Source organism: Gopherus evgoodei, unplaced genomic scaffold (genome assembly GCF_007399415.2).
Source record: "Gopherus evgoodei ecotype Sinaloan lineage unplaced genomic scaffold, rGopEvg1_v1.p scaffold_37_arrow_ctg1, whole genome shotgun sequence".
Taxonomy (NCBI): Eukaryota; Metazoa; Chordata; order Testudines; family Testudinidae; genus Gopherus; species Gopherus evgoodei.
This window is the reverse complement of record NW_022060049.1, coordinates 1,608,707-1,630,419: the sequence shown is the minus strand read 5'-3', so window position 1 is coordinate 1,630,419 and position 21,713 is coordinate 1,608,707. Positions and strand designations below refer to the sequence as shown.

Genomic DNA, 21,713 nt, shown 5'->3' with positions numbered 1-21,713 from the left:
CCAACTGGGCCCTGCCCCCACATCCGACCGGGCTCGGACCCCCGGCCCCGCACTCACTCTCGCCCACCACCGCCTTCAGCCCGGACGGGGCCATCTCCGCCTCCTGCTGCCCCGGGACCGCGGCCGCTTCCGGGTCTGAGCGCGGGGCGGGGGCAAGGAGATCGCCCCGCCCACCGAGTGCGGCGTCACACCCCCTGAGCCCCTCCCACCGAGCCCGTGGCCACGCCCCCTCGGGCCCTGTGAGGGGAGGTGGGACTCAGCAGAGCGCGGGGCGGCGCTGGAGTCAGGGTTCGTGGCTGTGCGCCTGCTCTGCTCCTGCCCTTGTGCGCGCCCCGGCCTCTCCCTGCCGTGCTCTGGGGCGTGTCTGTGACGCTGGGCGGTGGACCCAGCGACGCTGATTGAGGGGCCCCGCCCCCCCGTAGTGTCACTGATGAGGAGCCCAGACCCCCCCCCAGTGACACTGTTGGAGGGGCCCGCCGCCCGCCCGTGACACTGATGGAGGGGCTCCGCTCCCCCATAATGTCACTGATGGAGGAGCCCAGACCCCCCCCGGTGACACTGATGGAGGAGTCCGCTGCCCCCCCCAATGTCACTGATGGAGGGGTCCGCTGCCCCCCCAGTATAACTGATGGAGGAGCCCAGGCCCCCCCGTGACACTGCTGGAGGGCTCCCCCCCGTGTCACTGATGGAGGGGTCCGCTGTCCCCCCAGTGTCACTGATGGAGGAGCCCAGCCCCCCCGGTGTCACTGATGGAGGGGCTCCGCTCCCCCATAATGTCACTGATGGAGGAGCCCAGACCCCCCCCGGTGACACTGATGGAGGAGTCCGCTGCCCCCCCAGTGTCACTGATGGAGGGGTCCGCTGCCCCCCCCAGTGTCACTGATGGAGGAGCCCAGGCCCCCCCGTGACACTGCTGGAGGGCTCCCCCCCGTGTCACTGATGGAGGGGTCTGCTGTCCCCCCAGTGTCACTGATGGAGGAGCCCAGCCCCCCCGGTGTCACTGATGGAGGGGCCCCGCTCCCCCATAATGTCACTGATGAGGAGCCCAGCCCCCCCAGTGTCAGTGATGGAGGGGTCCGCTGTCCCCCCAGTGTCACTGATGGAGGAGCCCAGCCCCCCCAGTGTCACTGATGGAAGGGTCCGCTGTCCCCCCAGTGTCACTGATGGAGGAGCCCAGGCCCCCCAGTGTCACTGATGGAGGGGTCCGCTGTCCCCCCAGTGTCACTGATGGAGGAGCCCAGCCCCCCCAGTGTCACTGATGGAAGGGTCCGCTGTCCCCCCAGTGTCACTGATGGAGGAGCCCAGCCCCCCCCGGTGTCACTGATGGAGGGGCCCCGCTCCCCCATAATGTCACTGATGAGGAGCCCAGCCCCCCCCAGTGTCACTGATGGAGGAGCCCAGCCCCCCCAGTGTCACTGATGGAGGGGTCCGCTGCCCCACCAGTGTCACTGATGGAGGAGCCCAGGCCCCGCCCTGTGACACTGCTGGAGGCCCCCCCAGTGTCACTGATGGAGGGGCCCAGCGCCACCAGTGACTGATTTTAGTATAAAGCACCTGGGGTGCTGGCAGGTCAGTGTCTGTGAGGCTGGGGGTGGTTGAATGCTGCAGCCCCCCTGCACTCCTGGTACTGTGAGGGCTGGTCCTGGCAATGCAGGTCCCCACTGAACCCCCACCTGGTCATGCGGGAGGTGGCCTCAGGCAAGGTTAAGCGAGAACTGGGTTGGGGCACCTGGCCCCCAGCCCCCCCGTCAGGCCTCTTGCCCACCTCCATCCAGCCTCCCCCTATCAGCCAGGCTCCTCACCCCCCCAATCTCCACCCAGCTCTCCCCCTGCCCCACGTAAGGCCCCTTACCCACCTTCATCCAGCCTCCCCCCAACAACCAGGCTCCTCACCCCCCAACCTCCACCCAGCCCCCCCCCGCCAGTCAGGCCCCTTACCTCCATCCAGCCTCCCCCCATCAGCGAGGCTCCTCACCCCCCACCTCCACCCAGCCCCCTTCAACCAGGCCCCTTGCCCGCCACTTCCACCCAGCTCCCCCTCAGCCAGACCCCTCACCCCACTCCAACCAGTCTTCTCCCTTCAGCTGGCCCCCTTACCCCACACCTCCACCCAGCCTCCTCTCCCCCTGCCAGGCCATTTGCCCCCTACCTCCAACCAGCTTTCCCACTCCCTCAGCTGGGCCTCTGGCCCCCCACCTCCAGCCAGCCTCCCCTCGCACCCTCTCTGGGCCCCTTGCCCCCTTCCTGGGCCCCTCGCCTCCATAACTCTAACTAGCAGACCCTACCCAGGTCTCTCCCCCCACCTTTCCAGCCAACCCCCACTGCCACCGCCAGGCCCCTCATCCCCAATTCCAACTAGCTCCCTACCCTCGGGCTGCTCACCCTCCAACTCCAGCCCCCAAGCCAGGGCCCTTGCTCCCCTCTCTCTGATCAGAGCTCTGTGGATTCTGCTCAGATCCACTCCCATCAGCCTTTCCTGGTGCTGTGATTTCTGGAGTGGGGGCTCAGGGCCCGGCGGGTGCATGGCCCAGTCTACAGAAAGACACCCTGGGTGCAACCTCCTGTAATGAGGCTCCAGGCACCTGGGCTTCGCCAGCCAGGCCCCTCCAGCCACCCCGGCCCTTCCCCTGGTGGGGGGCTCGTCCTCACCCTTCCCTCCCTCTCCAATAGCCTGGTGAACAGCTGCAACGGGCACTAGCAATGCACTGCCCAGTGCTGGGGCAGGATTTAAAGGGCTCAGAGCTCCCCACGGCTGCGGGCAGCCCAGGGTGCTTTAAATCCCGCCCATGGCTCTGGTGGCCAAGCTGAGGCCGGATTTAAAGGGCTCGGGGCTCCCCGCCACAGCGGGCAGCCCAGAGCCCTTTAAATCCCTCCCGCCGGGCCAGGTTTTAAAGGGCTCAGAGCTCCCCGCCGCTGCGGGTAGCCCAGAGCCCTTTAAATCTCGGCCGCACTTTGGTGGCCGGGCTGGGGCCAGGATTTAAAGGGCTCGGGGCTCCTAGCAGCTGCAGGAGCTCTGGGCCCTTTAAATCCTGACCCCAGCCTGGCAAAGCTTGGGGTTCCCCATGGCGGCTGGAGCCTGGGGCCCTTTAATTTGCCCCTGAGCCCCGGGGGGCTCCCAGCTACCTCCAGCTGGGAACCCTGGTTGATTTAAAGGCCCTGGGGCTCCCAGCCACAGCTGGTGCCTCAGGGCCTTTAAATCTTGAGAGGCACCGCCTCTTTTGCTTGAGGCCATGCCTCTTCTGGATGTGGCCATGCCCCCCTCAGGAATCTGGCAGTACCGCTAAGTCCTGTAAGTTACTTTCATCCCTGCTGGGAGCTGGCACTTATATGGCAGCAGTTGATGCAACTCTACGGGGACTGGGGCCAGGGCCAGCTCCAGCTTTTTTGCCGCCCCAAGCAGCAAAGCAAAAAAAAGATAAAGCTTATTGGTGGCACTTCAGTGGCAGCTCAGTCGCACTGCTTTATCCTTTGGCAGCAATTCGGTGGCGAGTCCTTCGCTCCCTCTCTTCCTCTTCGGAGGCACTTAGGTGGCAGCTCAAAGAGGAAGAGAGGGACTGAGGGACCTGCCGTCGAATTACCGCCTGAGGCCCGGACGTGCTGCCCCTTTCCATTGGCCCCCCCAAGCCCCTGCTTCCTTCGCTGGTGCCTGGAGCCAGCCCTGATTGGGGCACATCCTACATGGACCTCTACCCTGGGCTGGCCAAAGTCTGTTCTGGCTTGGTGCATGTGTCCCCCTAGTGGACAATTTAAGGATAACAACCTGCTACTGATTTCCAGCCAAGGGATCTCCTCCTTTGGCTCAAGAGAGAGGCCTGGGTCTCTGGTGCTGAAGGGCCTATGTTTGATCCACAGTCTTTAGACTTGCCCCTTGCTGCTGCTCATTGGCAGCAGGAGAGGGGATGCTGCTGGAGCTAAGGTCACTCTCAGCTCCATTAACTCCTGGTCACATCTCCCTGCAGGCATCCAATCCCTTCCTCAGCTCACCTTCCTCAGGCACAGGGCGCACCCTTGGGGCTGGCTGTCCAGCTGTCCTAAGCGAGCTCTGCCTGAGTAAGGGCCTTCATCAGCCCTGGAGATCACAGCACGGACTGTATGTCTCAGTCCCACTGAACTACCTCCAGCTACCAGAGGGCACCCAATGGCTACAAAATTACTCTGTTAAGGCCTCTTGAGCCAAGCAAAGCTGCACGCTGCATGTCATGTCACTATTATCCACACAACATACAGGGCTGTAGGTCTGGATTCCTGGGTTCTGTCACCAGCTTTAGGAAAGGAGTGGGTCCAGCGGTGTATTACCGCCTAGGCCAAGAAGGCCTAGGCCTAGGGCAGCAAATTTGAAGGGGCAGCAAATTTGAGCACCCACGGAGAAGCTCCCCTGCTCCAGCTCGCCTCCTCTGTGAGTGTGCCGCCACGTCCTGTTTCTCTCCCCTTCCTCCCAGCGCTTGAGCCGAAAAACAGCTGTTTCGTGGGGAAGGGAGGGAGGCGGGAGGCGGGGAACGTGGCGCACTGGGGGAAGAGGTGGGGATGGGGTGGGGATTTGGGGAAGGGATCCAATAGGGGCAGGGAGGAGATGGAGTTGGGGCAGGACTTTGGGGAAGGGGTTGGAATGGGGGTGGGGAAAGGCTGGAGTTGGGGCAGGGTCAGAGGTGGGCAGGGCAACAATTATTTCAGGGCCTAGGGGCGACAAAATCATTAATTCGCCACTGAGTGGGTCTAATGGTTAGAGCAGGGGGCTGAGTGTCAGGACTCCTGGGTTCTATCCGGAGCCGTGGGAGCAGTGGGCAGTCTAGTGGGTTAGAGATGTGGCTCTCAAACTTCCAGGCTACTGTGCCCCTTTTAGGAGTCCGATTTGTCTTGCATACCCAAGTTTCATCTAATTTAAAAACTACTTACTTACAAAATACAAAAGTGTCCCAGCACAGTGTTACTGACAAATGCTTTCTCTCATTTTAACTATATAATTATAAAATAAATCAATTGGAATATACGTATTGTACTTACATTTCAGTGTATGGTATATAGAGCAGTATAAACAAGTCATTGTATGAAATTTTAGTTTGTACTGACTTTGCTAATGCTTTTTATGTAGCCTGTTGATATACCCCCTGGAAGACCTTTGTGTACCCTCAGGGGCACATGTATCCCTGGTTGAGAACCAGTGGGTTAGAGAAACAGGGTGGAGGGGTCTAGGAATCAGGACTCTGCGGTTCAATCCTGACTGCAAGCAGAGTGGGGTGTAATGGTCAGAGCAGAGAGCTAGCAGTTAGGATTCCTGGGTTCTAGTCCAGGCTATGCAATTCAGTCATTTTGTGACATGTTTCATTCTGCCTTCTCTGCATGGGACATGTGGAGCGCAGAGACCTGCCCTAGCCCTTCCCTTCCGGCTGGGTGGTGCAGTAATTAATGGCCATAGAGCCTGGGGTCCAAGATCCTGGAGCAAAGCCTCCTGGAGAAGGAATTTGTTCCCCAGGCTTGACTGGCTCCCTGCCCCATCCCTCCCTCCATCAATCAGAGCAAATCCCTCATGGCAGAGCTGTTGTCTGGTTACCCGCAGTGCAGTCCCAATCTATTGTATCCTGGCTGCTGTTCAGCTCAGGTTAACAGCATGTTCTGTTTCTGTAAACTTCCCCAGAGCTTTCGAATGGAAGTGAGAGTCTTCTCCACACCCTGCTTAAACTGTGAGTAGTGTCGCTCTGGGGCTGTTCGGCAGCTGCTGCTTTCCTACCCCAGAGGTGGCATCGTTTCAGTGCTGGGTGAGTGATCCCCATATAGTGTTGTTAAGTGCTGTTACATATCAGCTGTGCTCCATCCAGAGATGTCTGCATTTCAGTGCTGGGCAGGCAATCTCTGTGCAGTGTTGCTGTGTGTTGTTATGCAGCTACTGAGCTCCACCCCAGAAGTGGCTGCAATTCAGTGCAGGGTGAATGAAAGTCCATGTCTCGTTTTGCAAAGCATGGGTTCTCCAAGCAAGGGTGCTGTCTGTCCCATGTTCCTCCTCAATAGACTCCGGATTCTTAGCATCAGCGGAGCTACATTTTGAGCAGTGGTGGAACCAGGAGGCTCATTGGTGGTTCCATCTTCAGTTATACCTATTGCGCTTGAAAAGGCACCACACCTACACCTAATGGCTGCTGAGGGGGGCGGTTATCCCCAGCCTGCTGTTAGCTCTGCCACGGTTTCTTATTAAATGTTCATTGCACTGCTTCCACCAGCCACTTTATTTAGTTTTGTTTTACAGACCCAAGCAAAACACAACCAACCACCTCATGCTGGCCTGGCTAGAAGCAGATCCGTGTAATTGAACAGATTCATTCAATTACTGAGCCTTCCCAGAGCTATGTGCTGCCCTCAGGATACATCAAACCTAGGGGACCTGCCAGGCTCCCAGTAGATGCAGGATGCAGCCTAGAGCCAAACACAGGCCAGGCAAGGCGGCCTCACCCTGGGAGTTCAGTCCAGGGATTCAATAGGGAGTAAATGGCCAACACTGGATGCTTCAGGTTTTGGTGCCCAGCCAGAGATGGCTGGGGGCTGATTTTCAATTACACACCCATGGCTGGCCCGGGCCAGCTAACTCCAGCTCCCAGTGCTCGGGCTAAGGGGCTGTTTAACTGTGGTGTAGCCTTTGGGCTCAGACTGGAGCTTCGGCTCTAGGACCCTGCGAGGTGGGAGGGTCCCACAGCTCAGGCTCCAATCCAAGCCAGAACGTCTGCACTGCAAGTAAACAGCTGCTCAGCTCGAGCCCTATAAGCTGGAGTCAGCTGGCCCAGGCCAGCCGTGGGCATGTAACTGCAGTGTAGACACACTCTAAGTGCCCACGAGCCCCGCTGGGAGCACATCTGAAATGCAGGCCCAGGTGGACACCCAAAGTTAGGTGCCATTCGAAATCTTGCCAGTGGTCCTATGGTCATGAGGAAGCAGGGGGCTATGCTGTTCCCTGCTGGCTACAGTCAGAATAGCTCAGACTCTGGGTTTTATCCCCTACTGACGCTCCTGAAATCAAGTGGCAGATGGGAAAGCCTACAAGGCCCCAGACTTCGGGGGTGGGGTCCCATCCTAGCATCCATATCACAAACCCACTGTTGCCTCAGGCTGTATCTGGGCCCCTCGGTGACAGCCCCCGCAGAGCAGCGAGAGGCTGAATGGGCCACAGGGGCTGAGCGCACCTTTTCCCCTAGAGGCAGGGCTGCTGGACTGTTTGTATCGTGGGTGGGGGTGCTGAGAGCCATTGAACCAGACTGTAAACCCCACATAGAATGAAAAACACTTCAGCCAGGGGGTGCTGCTGCACCCCCAGCACCCCTAGCTCCAGCACCTCTGCCTAGAGGACGTCTCTCTAGAGCAGGAGACGAGGCTGCCTTTGCTTGGCAGAGGGCTGTGACTCAAGTACCCTCCCCCCCTACGCCAAAGCCCTGGGGTGGGGTGGGGGTTGAGCAGATTCAGGGGCCCTCATAGCTTGACAGGCGGCTGCTGTCCCTGCTGGGCAGAGGGTCATTCTGTGGGCACCGGGGCTGCCCTGGCTGGAGAAGCCAATGATTTGTCTCCCAACAGCACAAGCTATGCCAGACTCTGCTCAATTAAACCTTGAGCTCCTTCAGCCCCCCTGCTAAGCTGCTGTCAGACCATGCTGCAAAGTTCCAACAACCCTACAATAACAAACCTACGTGCAGCCCCTTGCACTCAGGAGCAACCCTGCAATAACAAACCAGCGTATTCAGCTCTCTGCTCTACTGAGCAACCTTATAATAACAAGCATATGCAGGCCCCAGCACTCCTGTGTGACCCTACAATAACAAAACAGCATACATAGCCCCACATTGACAGGAACAGAGCAGTATATTCTGTCTTGTACTCTAGGGCAACGTTTCTCAAAAACCAGGGACTTTTTGTGCAGCAATGACAGCCTCCTAGGCAGTGATGGGAGTTGGGGGCCAAGCCTTGGACTTGCTTCGTTTTTCCTCTTGTTCCTGGATGTGCTACCCTGCACTGCCTCTGGAGAGAGGTGGGGCACAATGCTGCAGGAGCAAGGTCAGTTCTTAACCCACGATAGGGGGTTGAGGGGGGGGATTGGGTGGCAAACTCCAGTGGCGGAACTTCAGGGACCTGGCAATGGGGCCCCGGACTCCGACTGCGAGGCAGCAGGTACTGAACCCTCCCCCCGGCTCCGGCCATGCAGGCGAACTAGGCAGATGCTTAGGGTGCCAAGTTAAATGTGGCACCAAATTCAAGGGAAGAAATCAAATTAAAAAAAAATAAAAGGAAAAAAAGTAAAATATGAAAAAAATACAAATAAAATAACAGCAATGCCATTATTTCAATTCCTGTGCGCTTATGGAGGGAATATGAATTATAATTCATTTCTCTTCATTTCTGAGAATTTATTAATATGTCAAATATTTTATTTACTGCAAAAATAATATTTTAGTGATTTTTTTCAATTTGCGACGTAGGGTCAAGATGACCCACTCCGCAATTTTCATAAGCAATAACTCAGCCACAATGAACATATCCACCAGCGGCAAGAGCTGGAATGCTAGTGACATCTAACCTGAATATACATCAAGGTCGCATAGCCAGAAATTCATGTAGAGCAGAGATATCGCGAGTTGATACATGTCAAATGGTCGTTTTAACACACGTTGCAGGTAGATGGTTAAGAATTGAGTGAATACTGTAGAAAATTGTGTTTCTTGGTGCCAAAGAATAAAGAATAACATTTTTCAGCATTATAAATCCAAAATGTGAGTACACCTCTACCTCGATATAATGCTGTCCTCGGGAGCCAAAAAATCTTATCACATTATAGGTGAAACCGAGTTATATCGAATTTGCTTTTATGCACCGAAGTGTGCAGCCCCACCCCCCCACTCCCCCTGAGCACTGCTTTACTGCGTTATATCTGAATGCATGTTATATCGGGTCGTGTTATATCGGGGTAGAGGTGTATCTTTAAGTGTTACTAAACCTTAGTGTTATTATCGGGCTGTATAATTATGAACTTTTCTTTGTTATAACTGGTTCACATGTAATAATAAGGTCCATAAAAGAAAAGTAACAGCGTTAACGCTTAATAGACTACAAAAGTGATGATGTCACACTCCAAGCGGGTAACCGTGAGGAAGGGGATTACTTTCCAAACAACCGTTGTCGGGTTATAACATTGAAAAAGGTCATTTTGTTTCCATGTAAATGCTGTAACTAACTGTTTTAATAGGCAAGTGAGTGTATTTTACTAATTATTGAAACTTTAAGCAATGAAAAGACGTGTTGGGATGGCTGCAATGTGGTTTAAATCACCAGCCATGTGGTGGGTGTGCCAGCCATCCTTAATGCTGTAATGCTTGCAGTCGGGAGCACAGTACATAACATTCAAATGCCCCATGGCAGAAAGAGGAAAAAGAAAACCCTCAGGCGCTGAGTATCGTAAACGAAAGGCTGAGAAGGAAAAGGACCAAGCAAAACAGCAGAGATCCTTCCTGAAATATCTTCTCTTCAATCCAAATAAAGATGGAAGCAGTTCACAGCATCCAGATGAAGGACTTTTACTTGGAGAGGAGGTTAGCTCACATCCGCATGGAAGCAGTTTGGAACATCAAGATGAAGGTATATTAGTTCAAGATGAGGGCATAGGCGCCGACTTCCCCTTTGCCCGATGGGTGCTCCATCCTGCCCCCGGACCCGCCCCTTCCCTGCTTCTTCCCACCCCTTCCCACCCTTGCCCTGCCCCCATTCCGCCCCCTTCCCCAAAGTCCCCGCCCCCATTCTACCCCGTTCCCCCAGGTCCTCACCACTTCGCCTCCTCCCCTGAATGTGCTGCGTCCCCGCTTCTCCCCCTCCCTCCCAGAAAGTCCAAAGCACTGCCAAACAGCTGTTAGGTGGTGGGGCGGTGGGCAGCGCTGGGAGGTAGGCGGAGACGCGGCATGCTCGGGGGGGGAGGAGAAGGAGGTGGGACCAGGGGGCAGGAGCTTGGCTGCTGGTGGGTGCAGAGCACCCGCTAATTTTTCCCTGTAGGTGCTTCTTTGCAGCCAGGCCACTACCCAAGCGAGGGAGGTCAGTGAGACATCCCTGGGGTCTGGCCCAGGGGCCCACACTGGTCCCAGCTCACAGCATCCAGTGCGCCCAGGGACTCAGGAGTGGTGTGAATGCCATTGCTTCACCTTCAGAGAGACATGCAGAAACTGAAGTAAATGAAGTAGAAAGAAGAAAGGATGAGGACGTTACAAACAAGTTACATTATGGGGACCCTGCTTCATAGCCCAGATGTGCTGGCAGTGTGCGGCAAATTCTCATGGAATATGGACCCAAACAAGTTCATGAATTTCCCTTCCCTAAGGATGGAAATAAAAGAAAATTCTCTGCTCAGCATTACAAGAGGAAACTCCTTTCATGTGAAAAGAGAATCGAAGATACGGTTTTCCAGTACTTTGAACCATTTTCTGTAAGTGATGTACCAATTGCTTGAGTTCTAAACAACCTGCAGCAAAAGCAAAACACGAAGTCCTTCAGCACTGAATGTTGTAACTAGTTTTGATGAATTTCTTCCCCATTAATAAGTATAGAACATTTGGAATGCTTTCAAAATTGGAAAGAACTTGAATTACAATTGAAAAAAGAAAAAACTATCAAAGAAAATTTACGTGTGATCAAGGAAAAAGAAGAATATTGGCAACAAATATTAGAGCATCTGATTGCTCTGGTGAGAGTTCTCAATGGGCAAAATTTAGCATTCCGTGGCCACGGTAGAAATGAAAAATTATACAGTCCAGGTAATGGAAACTTTTTAAAATAAAGTATGTTTATTTGTTTGATCCAGTCATGAAGGAGCATCTACATAAAATAACTAATCATGAAACACAGGTTCATTATTTAGGAAAACATATGCAGGATTAACTGATTCAAATCCTAGCAAATGCCATTAAAAAGAAATTTGTAGAAGCTGCCCTTTCCACAAAACACTTTTCAATAATACTGGACTATACACCAGATGTGAATCATGTTGAACAAATGACGATGATCATTTGTTTTGTGGATATGGAAAAATCTGCAGATGAGGATAACGTTGAAGTGCTCAGAAAGGAACTTTTTTTGGTTTTCATACCACTGAAGGAGACGACTGGAGCATTTATGACTGAAACTATGCTACAAGAGCTTGAAACAATGTCATTATCTGTTGAAAACTTACGTGGCCAAGGCTGTGATAATGGGAGTAATATGAAGGGTAAAGACAACGGTGTGCAAAGGAGAATGATGGAAATCAATCCTAGAGCCTTAGTCATTCCTTGCAGTGAGCACTCTCTGTATTTGGTTGTCAATGATGCTGCGAGATGCTGTTTGGAGGCAAGCAGTTTCTTTGACTTGGTGCAACAGTGTTTAGGTGTTTTTCTCAGGCTCAACACACTGTTGGGAGATTCTGACTCGACATGTGAATTCTCTAACTGTGAAACCACTTAGTCAGACAAGATGGGCGAGTCACATTGATGCTTTGAAGCCTCTTTGATGCCTTGATTGAAATTTCTGATGATACTATCTTTACTGGATCATCTGGCAATACGGCACATTCAGATGCAGAAGCTCTTGCAAATGGCCATTCCAAGTTCAAATTTGTGACTTCACTCATTTTGTGGTATAATATCCTTTTCAAGATTAATCTCACTACTAAGCAGCTTCAGGAAAAGAACTTGAACATACATTCTGCTATTCAAAAACTGCAGAAAACTAAAATTATTCTGGAGGAATTCAGAAATGATGAAGGGTTCGAAAGAACACTGGTAGATTCTCTCGAGCTTGCTGAAGAAATAGACTTTCCGACAGAATTTGAACCAGAGCCAGTTCGTATTCAGCAAAAGAAACAGCAGTTTTCATATGAAGGACAAGACACATCCATTCAGAACCCAAAACAAAAGTTCAAAGCGAATTTCTACTTTGCAGTCCTTGATACCGCTATTCACTCGGTTAATGAAAGATTTCAACTGATGCAGCAGCTAGAGTCAGTATTTGGCTTTCTATATGACATCCACAGCTTGCAAAAGAAAACAGCAAAACAGATAAGAGAATTTTGTATAAAACTGGAGTCAGCATTGACTCATAAAAATTCAAAAGACATTGATGCTACAGATTTGTGTAGTGAGCTTCAGGATTTTTCAAGACAATTTAAGAAACATTCCACTCCTGAAAAAGTACTGAAGTTTGTTTGTGAAAATAAACTCACAGACAGTTTTCGAAACATTTTTATAGCTGTACGCATTCTTTTAACTTTGCCAGTTTCCTTAGCTCGTGGGGAATGTAGCTTCTCAAAGTTAAAATTGATAAAAACATATCTGAGTTCAACAATGGTGCAAGAGAGACTCGTTGGACTTGCCACAATGTCAATAGAGCATAAAATAGCTGGAAAACTGGATCTAAAAGAACTAGTGACTGAGTTTTCGAAACTTAAGCAAGAAAAGTCATGTTTTAAGAGCACAGAGTATTTTTCCTTATTTCTTTCTATATTGAATGTGGTGGAAATGGCAGTTAAAGCCAGACAGCGTAATGGATGATTTTGGATTGGTAATCATAAACATTATAATTAACATTTTAAATGCATTTTATTTGAAATCAGACTGAAATATCATCTAGCTCTTGTGTACAAATCTATTCTGAAAATTTTGTGTCTCTATTTTATCTGATCTCAGAAACATTGGTTGGACAGACGGACAAACCGAATAATTAAGTTCTGTCAAAAAAAATGCTTAAAAAATGCTGAAAGGAAAAAGGGGCAAAATGTTTCCCAGTTTACCAAAAACCTCAGCCTAGATCTGCCCTTAGGGTTTGGGGTTGGGGGCTCCGATTGCATGGTTCTCCTAGGGCGCCGATTGCTGGCAGCTCGTCTAGGGCCACCCCTGCCTCCAGCCTCAGCTGCACGGCAGCGGGCTCCAAGCACGGGGCTTTGGCGCCAACCCCTTGCTCTGGCCACAGGGCAGCAGGTGCTGAACCCCAGCTCCAGCCGCTGAGCTTCAATCAGCCTCTGGCCCCCAGTTTTGGCCTTGCGGTGGCAGGCACTGGCTCCTGGCTGCAGCCATTCAGCCCCAGCCCCTGGTAATGATCCCCTGCCCCAGCTGCACGGCAGCAGTCGCCAACCCACGGCTCTGTTCCCAGGCTCTGACTACGCAGTGGTGGGAGCTGGATCCGGATGCTGACGCCTGATCCTGTCTGTATAGCAGCAAGTCCAACCACGCAGAGGCAGGTGCTGACTCCTGACTCCAGTCACACACTCCTGGGCTCCAGCATCCAGCTCCGGGCTCTGGCCATGTCCCATGCACTGAGACCCCCCGGTCCTGGCCACATGGCAGCAGATACCAGGCCCTGGCTCTGGCCATGAGACAGTGGAGTTTATTACCCACCCGCACCGCCCCTGATCCTTGCTGCCTCCCACAGCCCCGCATCCAACCCCTCCATTGCCCTGGGTCCCCACAGGGAAGGGCACTGCCAAAGGCACCGCAGGAGTGGGTGGTTAATCATTAGTTGTAGACATACTTTGTATGGGGCAAATTGTGAGAGAGCCAAGACCCTCCACGGTCCACAGAGCAGAGGAGGGGAGGAGGAGGAGTGCATGTATCAAGATGATTTGTGGTTGCTGAGTTTCCTGGGTGGGAGCTCTTTGCCTGGTCCCCTTAATGAAGTTTTCAGAGTTTTTCACATGGATTCAGTGCTGTGGGTGAGGAACATTTGCTGGCTAGGGGGGGCCCAGGGGAAGTGTTCAGTTTCACAGGTTCGGGGGGGGGGGAGGCTGGCATGTGTCAGTTTCAAAAAGGTTCCCTGGCTGGTTGACCCCAGGCCCTTGGCAGAAATGGTGCCATGTCTACACCAAGCAATCTGTGGCTGCTCCGATGTGGGTGAAGTCTGTTTGCTGAGGGAGCGGGCCTGGGTGAGTGGCTGCCCTAAGGCTGGCGTCAATGGAAGGATTGTGCAATGCTGAGAGGGGCTGGGCGTGTTCAGCCTCCGCGCACCCAGCAGGACCCCAGTCAGTGTCAATGAAATCTGTGAATTCAGCACTATTGAAGGGGGGCCCTGGAGAACCAATCCTCCCCCTATCCAGCTCCAGGCAGGAGCTTCCCCTGCCTGCACCCACTTCTCTCAGGAAGGGAGGCCTGGGTTTAGGGGGATCTGCTTATTGTGTCAGTCCCGGCTGGCTTCTGCTCCTGGGATTTCCCCTGTGCCAAGGACGCTGGAGAGGCTGGTGGTCAGTGCAGGACTCCTGGGTGGGGTTGAGGTTTAAGGTGGAGGGAGCCAGGAGTCCTGGGTTCCATCACTGGTTCTGGAAGAGGATCTGTATCTGTTGTGTTAGAGCAGCAGGCTGGGAGCCAGGAGTCTTGGGTTCCATTCCCAGCTCTGGGTGAGGATATGTCACTGGTGCATAGGATCTGTGCTATGCCCCAGCTTTTAAACAGTCCCTCAAAGGAATCCCTGCAGTGGGCCAGTCCCCCAAGGGGTCCTGCAGGCTCTTCGTTAGGCATAGGCCATGTATCCTCAATGCCTCTGCGACTGAGCCTCTGGGGCCGGAGTGAAATTCCCACAGAGGGGGGCCCCAGGGCTGTCCAGCCCCTCAGAGCCAAAGCCTCTGCTGGTGTAACGCCTCCAATGTAAAAACCCCTGCCCCCCCTTAGCGCCGCACCGCCGAAACTCCCAAACGCCCCACTGCCAAACCCCCCACCCCTCCTGAGCGTCACCGAAACCCCTGCCCCCCCAAGCACCATGCCGCCCGAAGCCTCTGTCCCCCGAGCACCGTGCTGCCCAAAGCCCCCGTCCCCTCCGAGCACTGCCCAGCTGAAATAAAAACAAACAAAAAAACAATCCAGCACCACCCCGCCGAACCAAAAAAAGAAAAAACCAAAAAAGAAATGAGCGCTGCTCCGCCCCAAGCATGTGCTTGGTCAGCTGGAGCCTGGAGCCAGCCCTGCCTTTAGGGGGAGTTCTGGGAGAAGGGGGAGTCTAAGCTGGGGGGCTACTTGGGGGGCCGGTGCTGGGCCTAGGGCCTATGGCAGGTGGGCCGTGGGGCTCTGTTTCTGTGAAGGGGTAACAAAGTCAATACCCTGGAAATGTGCCTCAGAGGCCACGGCAGACACCAGCGCTGCAACCTGTTGAGATCCCAATAAGCTCAGAGCACTTGTGGGGTTCAGTGTCAGAACCCCCTGTAGGGATCTGGTGAGCTGCCAGCAAGGGCAGCCCAATCGGATTTGGGACAGAGGCGTCTATGGGGGGAAATAGGAGAGTGAGGCAGAGTTGTGCCCCCGGCCCATGCTCTGGCCCTAGGTACCAGAGTATGGGAGGGCAGGGGAAGAACAGAGCCAGAGAAGCATCAATAGACTCAGATCCAAGTTTATTCATTGCGCTGGGCACAAAGGGCACACCATGGTTCTGTGCCAGGGCCCACGGTGAGGGGGCAGCAGGCCAGGTGGGGCTCTCCGGTGCCCCAGGCTGGGTCTTGGCATCACTCCAGCCCTATCTTGCAGCAGCGCGCGGCCGTCCAGTCGATGCCTCCGCACTGGCAGTGGCAGGTGGAGTCGGAGCGAATGTCCCAGGAGCCGCAAGCCATTCCGCAGGCGCAGGCCGTGGGCTTGTACCCTGTGGGGAGATGGGGGAGGTGTTGTGGCAGGATGGGACCATGGGGGGCACGAAGGAGCCTTGCTCTCTCTTCCTCCTCAGCACCCAGGGCATGGCCCTGTGGCTCCCTTGCAGGGAGACCACTTCCGAAAAAAATAAAAGATATAGAGATATGCCTATTTCATAGAGCTGGAAGGGACCCCAAACGGCTAAGGAGCCCAGCTGTCTGCCTTCACTAGCAGGACCAAGTACTGATTTTGCCCCAGGCCCACTGAAGGTTTGAACTCATAACTCTTGATTTACCAGGCTAATGCTCTAACCACTGAGCTATCCCTCCCTACAAGCAAGGGAGGCCAGTGAGACATCCCAGGGGTCTGATCCAGGGGCCCACACTTGTCCCAGCTCTGCAGCATCCAGTACCCCCAGGGACCCGGGAGCGGTATTGTTAGGTCTGAATAAAAATATAGCAGACAAAACCAGGTATGCCAACCTGACCAAAGTTAGGCTAACAAAGGTTTGTGGGTAATTTTTAAGTAAAAAACACTAAAAAGCAGCAGCATGTCTCACAAGCGCTAAAAAAAAGTAAAATTAAAAAAAAGCTGCATTCCTGGCATAGTACCAAATGTGCTGTGTTCGGGCAGCTCCTTCAAAAAACTAATAAAAGCCCTAGTTTCCCAGCCTCCTTGTTTTCACTCCCTGGTTTTGTTCTTTGTTTGTTTTTAACTCCCCTACATTTCTAACTTTAGGCATGCATGTATACTAAAGGTGTCTAGTTTCTAGTTGTTAAAAAAAGGGGGTGGGTTGCTCCAGTAAATAATTTATAACGCAATAAAACTGTCTATATAGGCTTATACTAAAATGTAAAGGGGGGGCTGGTTCTCTCTGAAAACAAGCTGCTCTCTATTAATGCGTGCACTTGTCAATAAAAAGCTTTTAATCAAACCTTGCTGGTGTTGCCTGTCTCTCTTGCGGTCAAACAACAAACTTTGAATGCCATTGCTCCCGGCATTGGGCAGCACATGGGCAGGGGGGCCCCAGGCAGGCTGGTGGTGCATCACTGCCCCAGCTCCGCACCCATCCAGAATTGCAGAGGGGGTGGGTTCTGTGCCTCAGTGGCCCCTCCCTCCTTGGGTCTGCGGGGCACTCGGGAAAGTGCTCTCACCTGCTGGGCAGGAGACAAGTGCCCCACGTGCAGAGACATCCTGGCAGAGTAGCTTGGCTTTGGCCAGGGTGGAGGACACTGCAAGGCAAGAGGCAGAGTTGTAGGCAGCAGGACCCTGGGTGCAGAAAGGCTTCCCCCTTCCCCCAGGCTCAGGTGGAGAGAAGCTGCCTCTGCCCCAGCTGTTACCTGGGCAGGTGTAACCCACCCAGCCTCACTTCATGTGCCTCTCTGGCTCCCCCGAGTGGTGGCTGAGCTACATACAGTCGCTGTGCCTGGAGCTGGGTGCTGTAGCTGAGCCTCAGGCAATAGAGACTCCTGGCCTGAGATCTGGAAGTCTCATGTTTGATGCCAATTGCCCACAGCCCCGCAGAAGAGTGTTACCTGGTGGAAGCCGCTGGGCATCCAACAAGACCCCCTGGGCTGTGAACAAAGGACAGGGGTGGAGGGAGCAGAAGTAATTCCTGGCTGCTTCCCCCAGCCAATACACTCTTAGGTGCTGGAACTGGGGACACTACTACACACCCCCACTTGAAGAGGATTCCATCATATACAGGGTTTACAGTTTAGTTCAGTGGCTCTCAGCTCCCCCACAATACAAATTGTTCCAGCCCTGCTGAGTTCACCCATGTCCGGGTGAGCAGCAGCCTGAGAAAGATGGGTAGAACCAGCCCTGAGAGACCCCAACCAGCCCCATTCAGCCCCTGGGGTGAGGTGGTGCTAGTTGTGCAGATGGCATCTCATGGATGCCATCTCCAGATGCTCCAATGGGGTGACTGACCAATCCAGTGGGTCTGTGGCTAAGGCACTGGACTGGGCTGCAGGAGATGTGGGTTTAATTCCTGCCTCTGCCATTGACTCCCTGTGTGACCGTGGGTGAATCATTTAGTCCCTGTGGGCTTCAGTTTCTCTCTGTGCAATGGGGATGATGATCCATCTCTTGGCAACTCTTTGGGGCAGGGAGCGTCTCACCATGGCCTGTGCAGCACCTGGCACAATAGGGCCCAGAGTGCAGCCACGGCAATAGAACTAACACAAATGTTGGCTCTGTGCTGTTCTCAGGGCTGAACTGAAGCTGAGATCTGGCAGGAAGTCCTAAGGGTTCCAGCTCCCCCCTCGGCCCATTTACACACTGAACGGGGCAGGCTGGGAGCAGAGCTGGGTTGGGCAGTGAGAGAACGGCTCTATGTGAATTGGCAGGAGCAGGAATCAAACCTGGGACTCCCGGAGTCTCTGGCTAAGTCAAAGTCCCAGGCCTATCTACTCAGAGGCAGTATCAGACACTATGGGACTCAACCACTAGAGAGCGATAGAGAGCCACAGTGTGGGGTACGATAATGTGTTTTTTCCAGGAAATTCCACTCAGCGGTTTAGTTGACCCCATTAATCTTGGTTTAAAAAGCAGTAGAAGATTGAACCAGTCACTGACGCTGCTTGTGTCGTGTCTCACTAATACACAGCTGAGCAGTGCACCTGGGCAGGATGGTGCCCCTGCTCTGCCACAGACTCCCTGTGTGATTCTGGGTAAGTCACTTAGCTTCTCCAGCCTAGATCTACAAAAGTCCCTTGCTCCGAGACACCCTGCAAGACATGTAACTCCCACTCGGCTGCTGCCAAACACCACAGACACCTACTGCACCTGACACCCAAGTGTTTGCAGTAAGAATACACTAGAGAGGGTGCAGGGGTCAGATGATGCATGACGGGGAGGAGGAGGAGACAGGTACAACACAATTTGTTGTTTGGGAGGAAACCACAGTTTTGGCTGCTCCCAGCACATGACGAAGTGCAAAACCAGCTCCCTCGCCCAGTCTGGGGATCAGAGCAGAGACTGCCGGAGCTTCGCCTTTTGCTGCACAGTCCCAATCCCGTGGCCTCCCCTAGCTGGGAGTCCCCATCTCTGGGGGTGGTGACCCTGGGTTAGTTACCTGTGGAACTAATCGCTGCCTGCACCTTCAGATCAACCGCATTGTCAATGATGCACTGAGCCCCTGTGTGGTACGCGGGCACCAGGAGGGTGAGCAGCAGGAACACAGCAGCCTTCATCCCGCTGGGTGCTGAGCTACCTGCAGGGGAGAGACCCGGCCAATGTGTGAGACCCCAGAACAGGCGCCCTCTGGAACTGGTGGCAGGCGCCGAGGTGCACACAAGGCAGCGGAGTGGGGCACAGGCATGATGGAAAGCCACAGTGCCAGGGAAGGTGGTGAGGGTCAGAGCGGGGACAGGCAGGGCCAAGGGGGCAGGGGATGTGGGGAGGAGAATGTAGGGGGCTGGAAGGGATACGGAGGGGTGAGGAAATGTAATGGCAGCAAATAGGGGAAAGGGAGGAAGGATTTGGAGGAGGAGACTGGGAGTGGTGGGTGGGTGGGGAGGCAGGCAGAATGGTAATGGAGGTGTTATTGGGGAGGGGTGGAATGGAACTGACAGACGTCTGGTGTGGATCAGGTTACAGACCGATCTGATTCGCACCGGGGCCCCCTGGAGCGGATGCAGCTAGAAACATATGAAAGCATTTATAGCAAAAGAGTTTTTTAGTTAATAAGTATCCTTAAATAGGTGCAAAACTGGGTTTAGACCAGTCCTTATGGGATTAAAACCAGATTTCTATTGATTTAGTTTAAAGGTAACATTTTCCCATGATTTAGGATTCTAACTCCCATTGACTTTCAATGAGACGAGGCTCCTAGAGGCCAGATACCAAAGGCATTTAGGCACTTAATGACACACATAGGCACCTAAGTCACAAAATGGAACATTGGTTCCTAAATCCTTTAGCTGCTTTACAAAACTTTATCCCAAGACAATCCCTTGCTACATGGAGAAGAGCTCTGCTCACATTGGATTCAGAGCGTCCCCACTGTGCCTGGAACCAGATTAACACCATCAGTTTCGAAAGCCATTGCAAGTTACCCCACTGCCACCCTGACTATGACCAAGGCCCGAGGGAACTGGGCACACACAGGAGCCGTGCCCAAAAACCTGCCCCAGGCTCTGGAGAATCCCACCTGAACCAATGGTTCAAACTCACCTTCTGGCACAATCTTTCAAGATGCTGCTCCCAGTTCACAAGCTGTCCCTTTAAATAGGAGCCAGCTGGAGCAGAGGTGGCAAAATCTTCCATCCCATTGGCTGCTTGACAGCTGACTCCCCCTTCCCTGAAGTGTGGGGCAACCCCAGGGCTGTTCCTAGGACAGAATGTTTCTCTTGTAACTTCCCTGTTTGCTCAACGCCTTCCCAGCTGTTCATTGCCAGTGCCAAATTCCCCCCTGGTGTAACTCCATTACATTGGAGGCGTTACACCAGCATAGGCTTTGGCTCTGATGGGCTGGACAGCCCTGGGGCTCCCCCTCTGTGGGAATTTCCGGGGTATTGTAAAGTGGTTGCTGGAAGGCAGGGCCACTCTGGGTTTGGCACCAGCTACCTGCAGACTGGGGACTAAGGGGTGGGCTGCGCTGCAGCTGGAGGTGTAATTAACTTTGCTGGAGCTAGCGAAGTGAAAATAGCAGTGTACCCTTGGTGGTGCAGGGCGGGCTGGGCCAGCTGCCACATGCATGTACTCTGGGACTGAGACCGGATCATACTCTGCATGGCCAGCCCACCCCACCTCCCGAGCTGCCGTGGCTACACAGCTGCTCTAGCCCATCTGGCTACAGTATAGAGGCAAGTACCAGAGATGGGTTGAAAATGCACCAGCAGGATTCTTAGTCCAGCATGGGGCTGGGCAGGGAGGGCAGACACGCAATCAGAGCCCAGCTTTCTAACCTCTCTCTGGTTGCTAGTGTGAGCCCTGTCTCACAGAGCTTAAGCCAGGAGGCACCATCAGAGCATCCAGTGTGTGTAGCACAGGACACTGCACGTCACCCCTGTGTCCCTAATGCTGAGCCCAGTGACTCCTATTAGACAAAAGCATTTCAGCCCTCAGGTAACTCAACTGGTGTGGAAAACAGGAGAGATCGAGGTGCTGCCAACAGCTGAGGCCCCTGCAAGGCAGGGAATTGATTAGGGGAGATGCCCAGCTGCTTCTAGCAGGTGATTCAAGCTCCACACTGCAGAAGTAAAAACACCCCAAGGTACCTGTGGGAATCGTCCTGAATAGCCCCAAACCTGGGGTCAGCACGACCCTGAGCATGGGAGCAAGAGCCATCAGCCACAGACCTGAGCTCCCAGCCCTGGGGTGACAGAAACCTCTATGTACCACTGCACAAATCACAGCCATACCCAGGTAGCGCTGGGCCACTGGCACACAGAAGCCACTAGCCTGAGCTCGCATGGTCTAACACCCTGTACTGGCCTGTGTGCAGACACAGGAGAGACAGTCCCTGCCCCAGAGAGCTCGCAGTCTAAAGCGACAAAGGACTTGAGGGGAAACTGAGGCAAGGAAAGGAGAAGTGACTGGCATAAGGTTACCTGCCAGGGCAGTGTCAGAACAAGGAACAGAACCCAGATCTCTTACAGACTAGGGACGGAATGGCTAGGCAGCAGTTCTGCAGAAAAGGACCTAGGGGTTACAGTGGACGAGAAGCTGAATATGAGTCAACAGTGTGTCCTTGTTGCCAAGCAGGTTAATGGCATTTTGGGCTGTATAAGTAGGGGCATTGCCAGCAAATCGAGGGAGGTGATCATTCCCATCTATTCGACATTGGTGAGGCCTTATCTGGAGTACCGTGTCCAGTTTTGGGCCCCACACTAGAAGAAGGACGTAGAAAAATTGGAAAAAGTCCAGGGGGGCAACAAAAATGATAAGGGGGCTGGAGCACATGACTTATGAGGAGAGGCTGAGGGAACTGGGATTGTTTAGTCTGCAGAAGAGAAGAATGAGGGGGGATTTGATAGCTGCTTTCAACTACCTGAAAGGGGGTTTCAAAGAGGATGGATCTAGACTGTTCTCAGTGCTGGCAGATGACAGAACAAGGAGCAATGGTCTCAGGTTGCAGTGGGGGAGGTCTAGGTTGGATATTAGGAAACACTATTTCAT

General features: G+C 53.6%; 2 protein-coding genes across 2 annotated transcripts in view; both read right to left on the bottom strand.

Moving 5' to 3' along the window:
* STXBP2 (syntaxin binding protein 2) overlaps window positions 1-159 on the bottom strand; it is a 44,618-nt gene extending 44,459 nt beyond the window's left edge. Inside the window, exon 1 of the mRNA XM_030545389.1 lies at window positions 58-159. Within this exon, the coding sequence (XP_030401249.1) occupies window positions 58-94 (37 nt within the window). The 5' untranslated portion in view covers window positions 95-159. The remainder of the gene's footprint in view (window positions 1-57) is intronic.
* A 15,179-nt stretch (window positions 160-15,338) lies between these two features.
* On the bottom strand, window positions 15,339-19,256 carry LOC115642103 (resistin-like). The gene is made up of 4 exons (XM_030545526.1): window positions 19,193-19,256; window positions 18,667-18,804; window positions 16,742-16,819; window positions 15,339-15,600 (listed from the first exon to the last, which is right to left on the bottom strand). The coding sequence occupies exons 1-4, from the start codon at window positions 19,239-19,241 to the stop codon at window positions 15,467-15,469; spliced, it is 399 nt and encodes a 132-aa protein (XP_030401386.1). The 5' UTR covers window positions 19,242-19,256; the 3' UTR covers window positions 15,339-15,466.
* Between the last annotated feature and the right edge of the window lie 2,457 nt (window positions 19,257-21,713).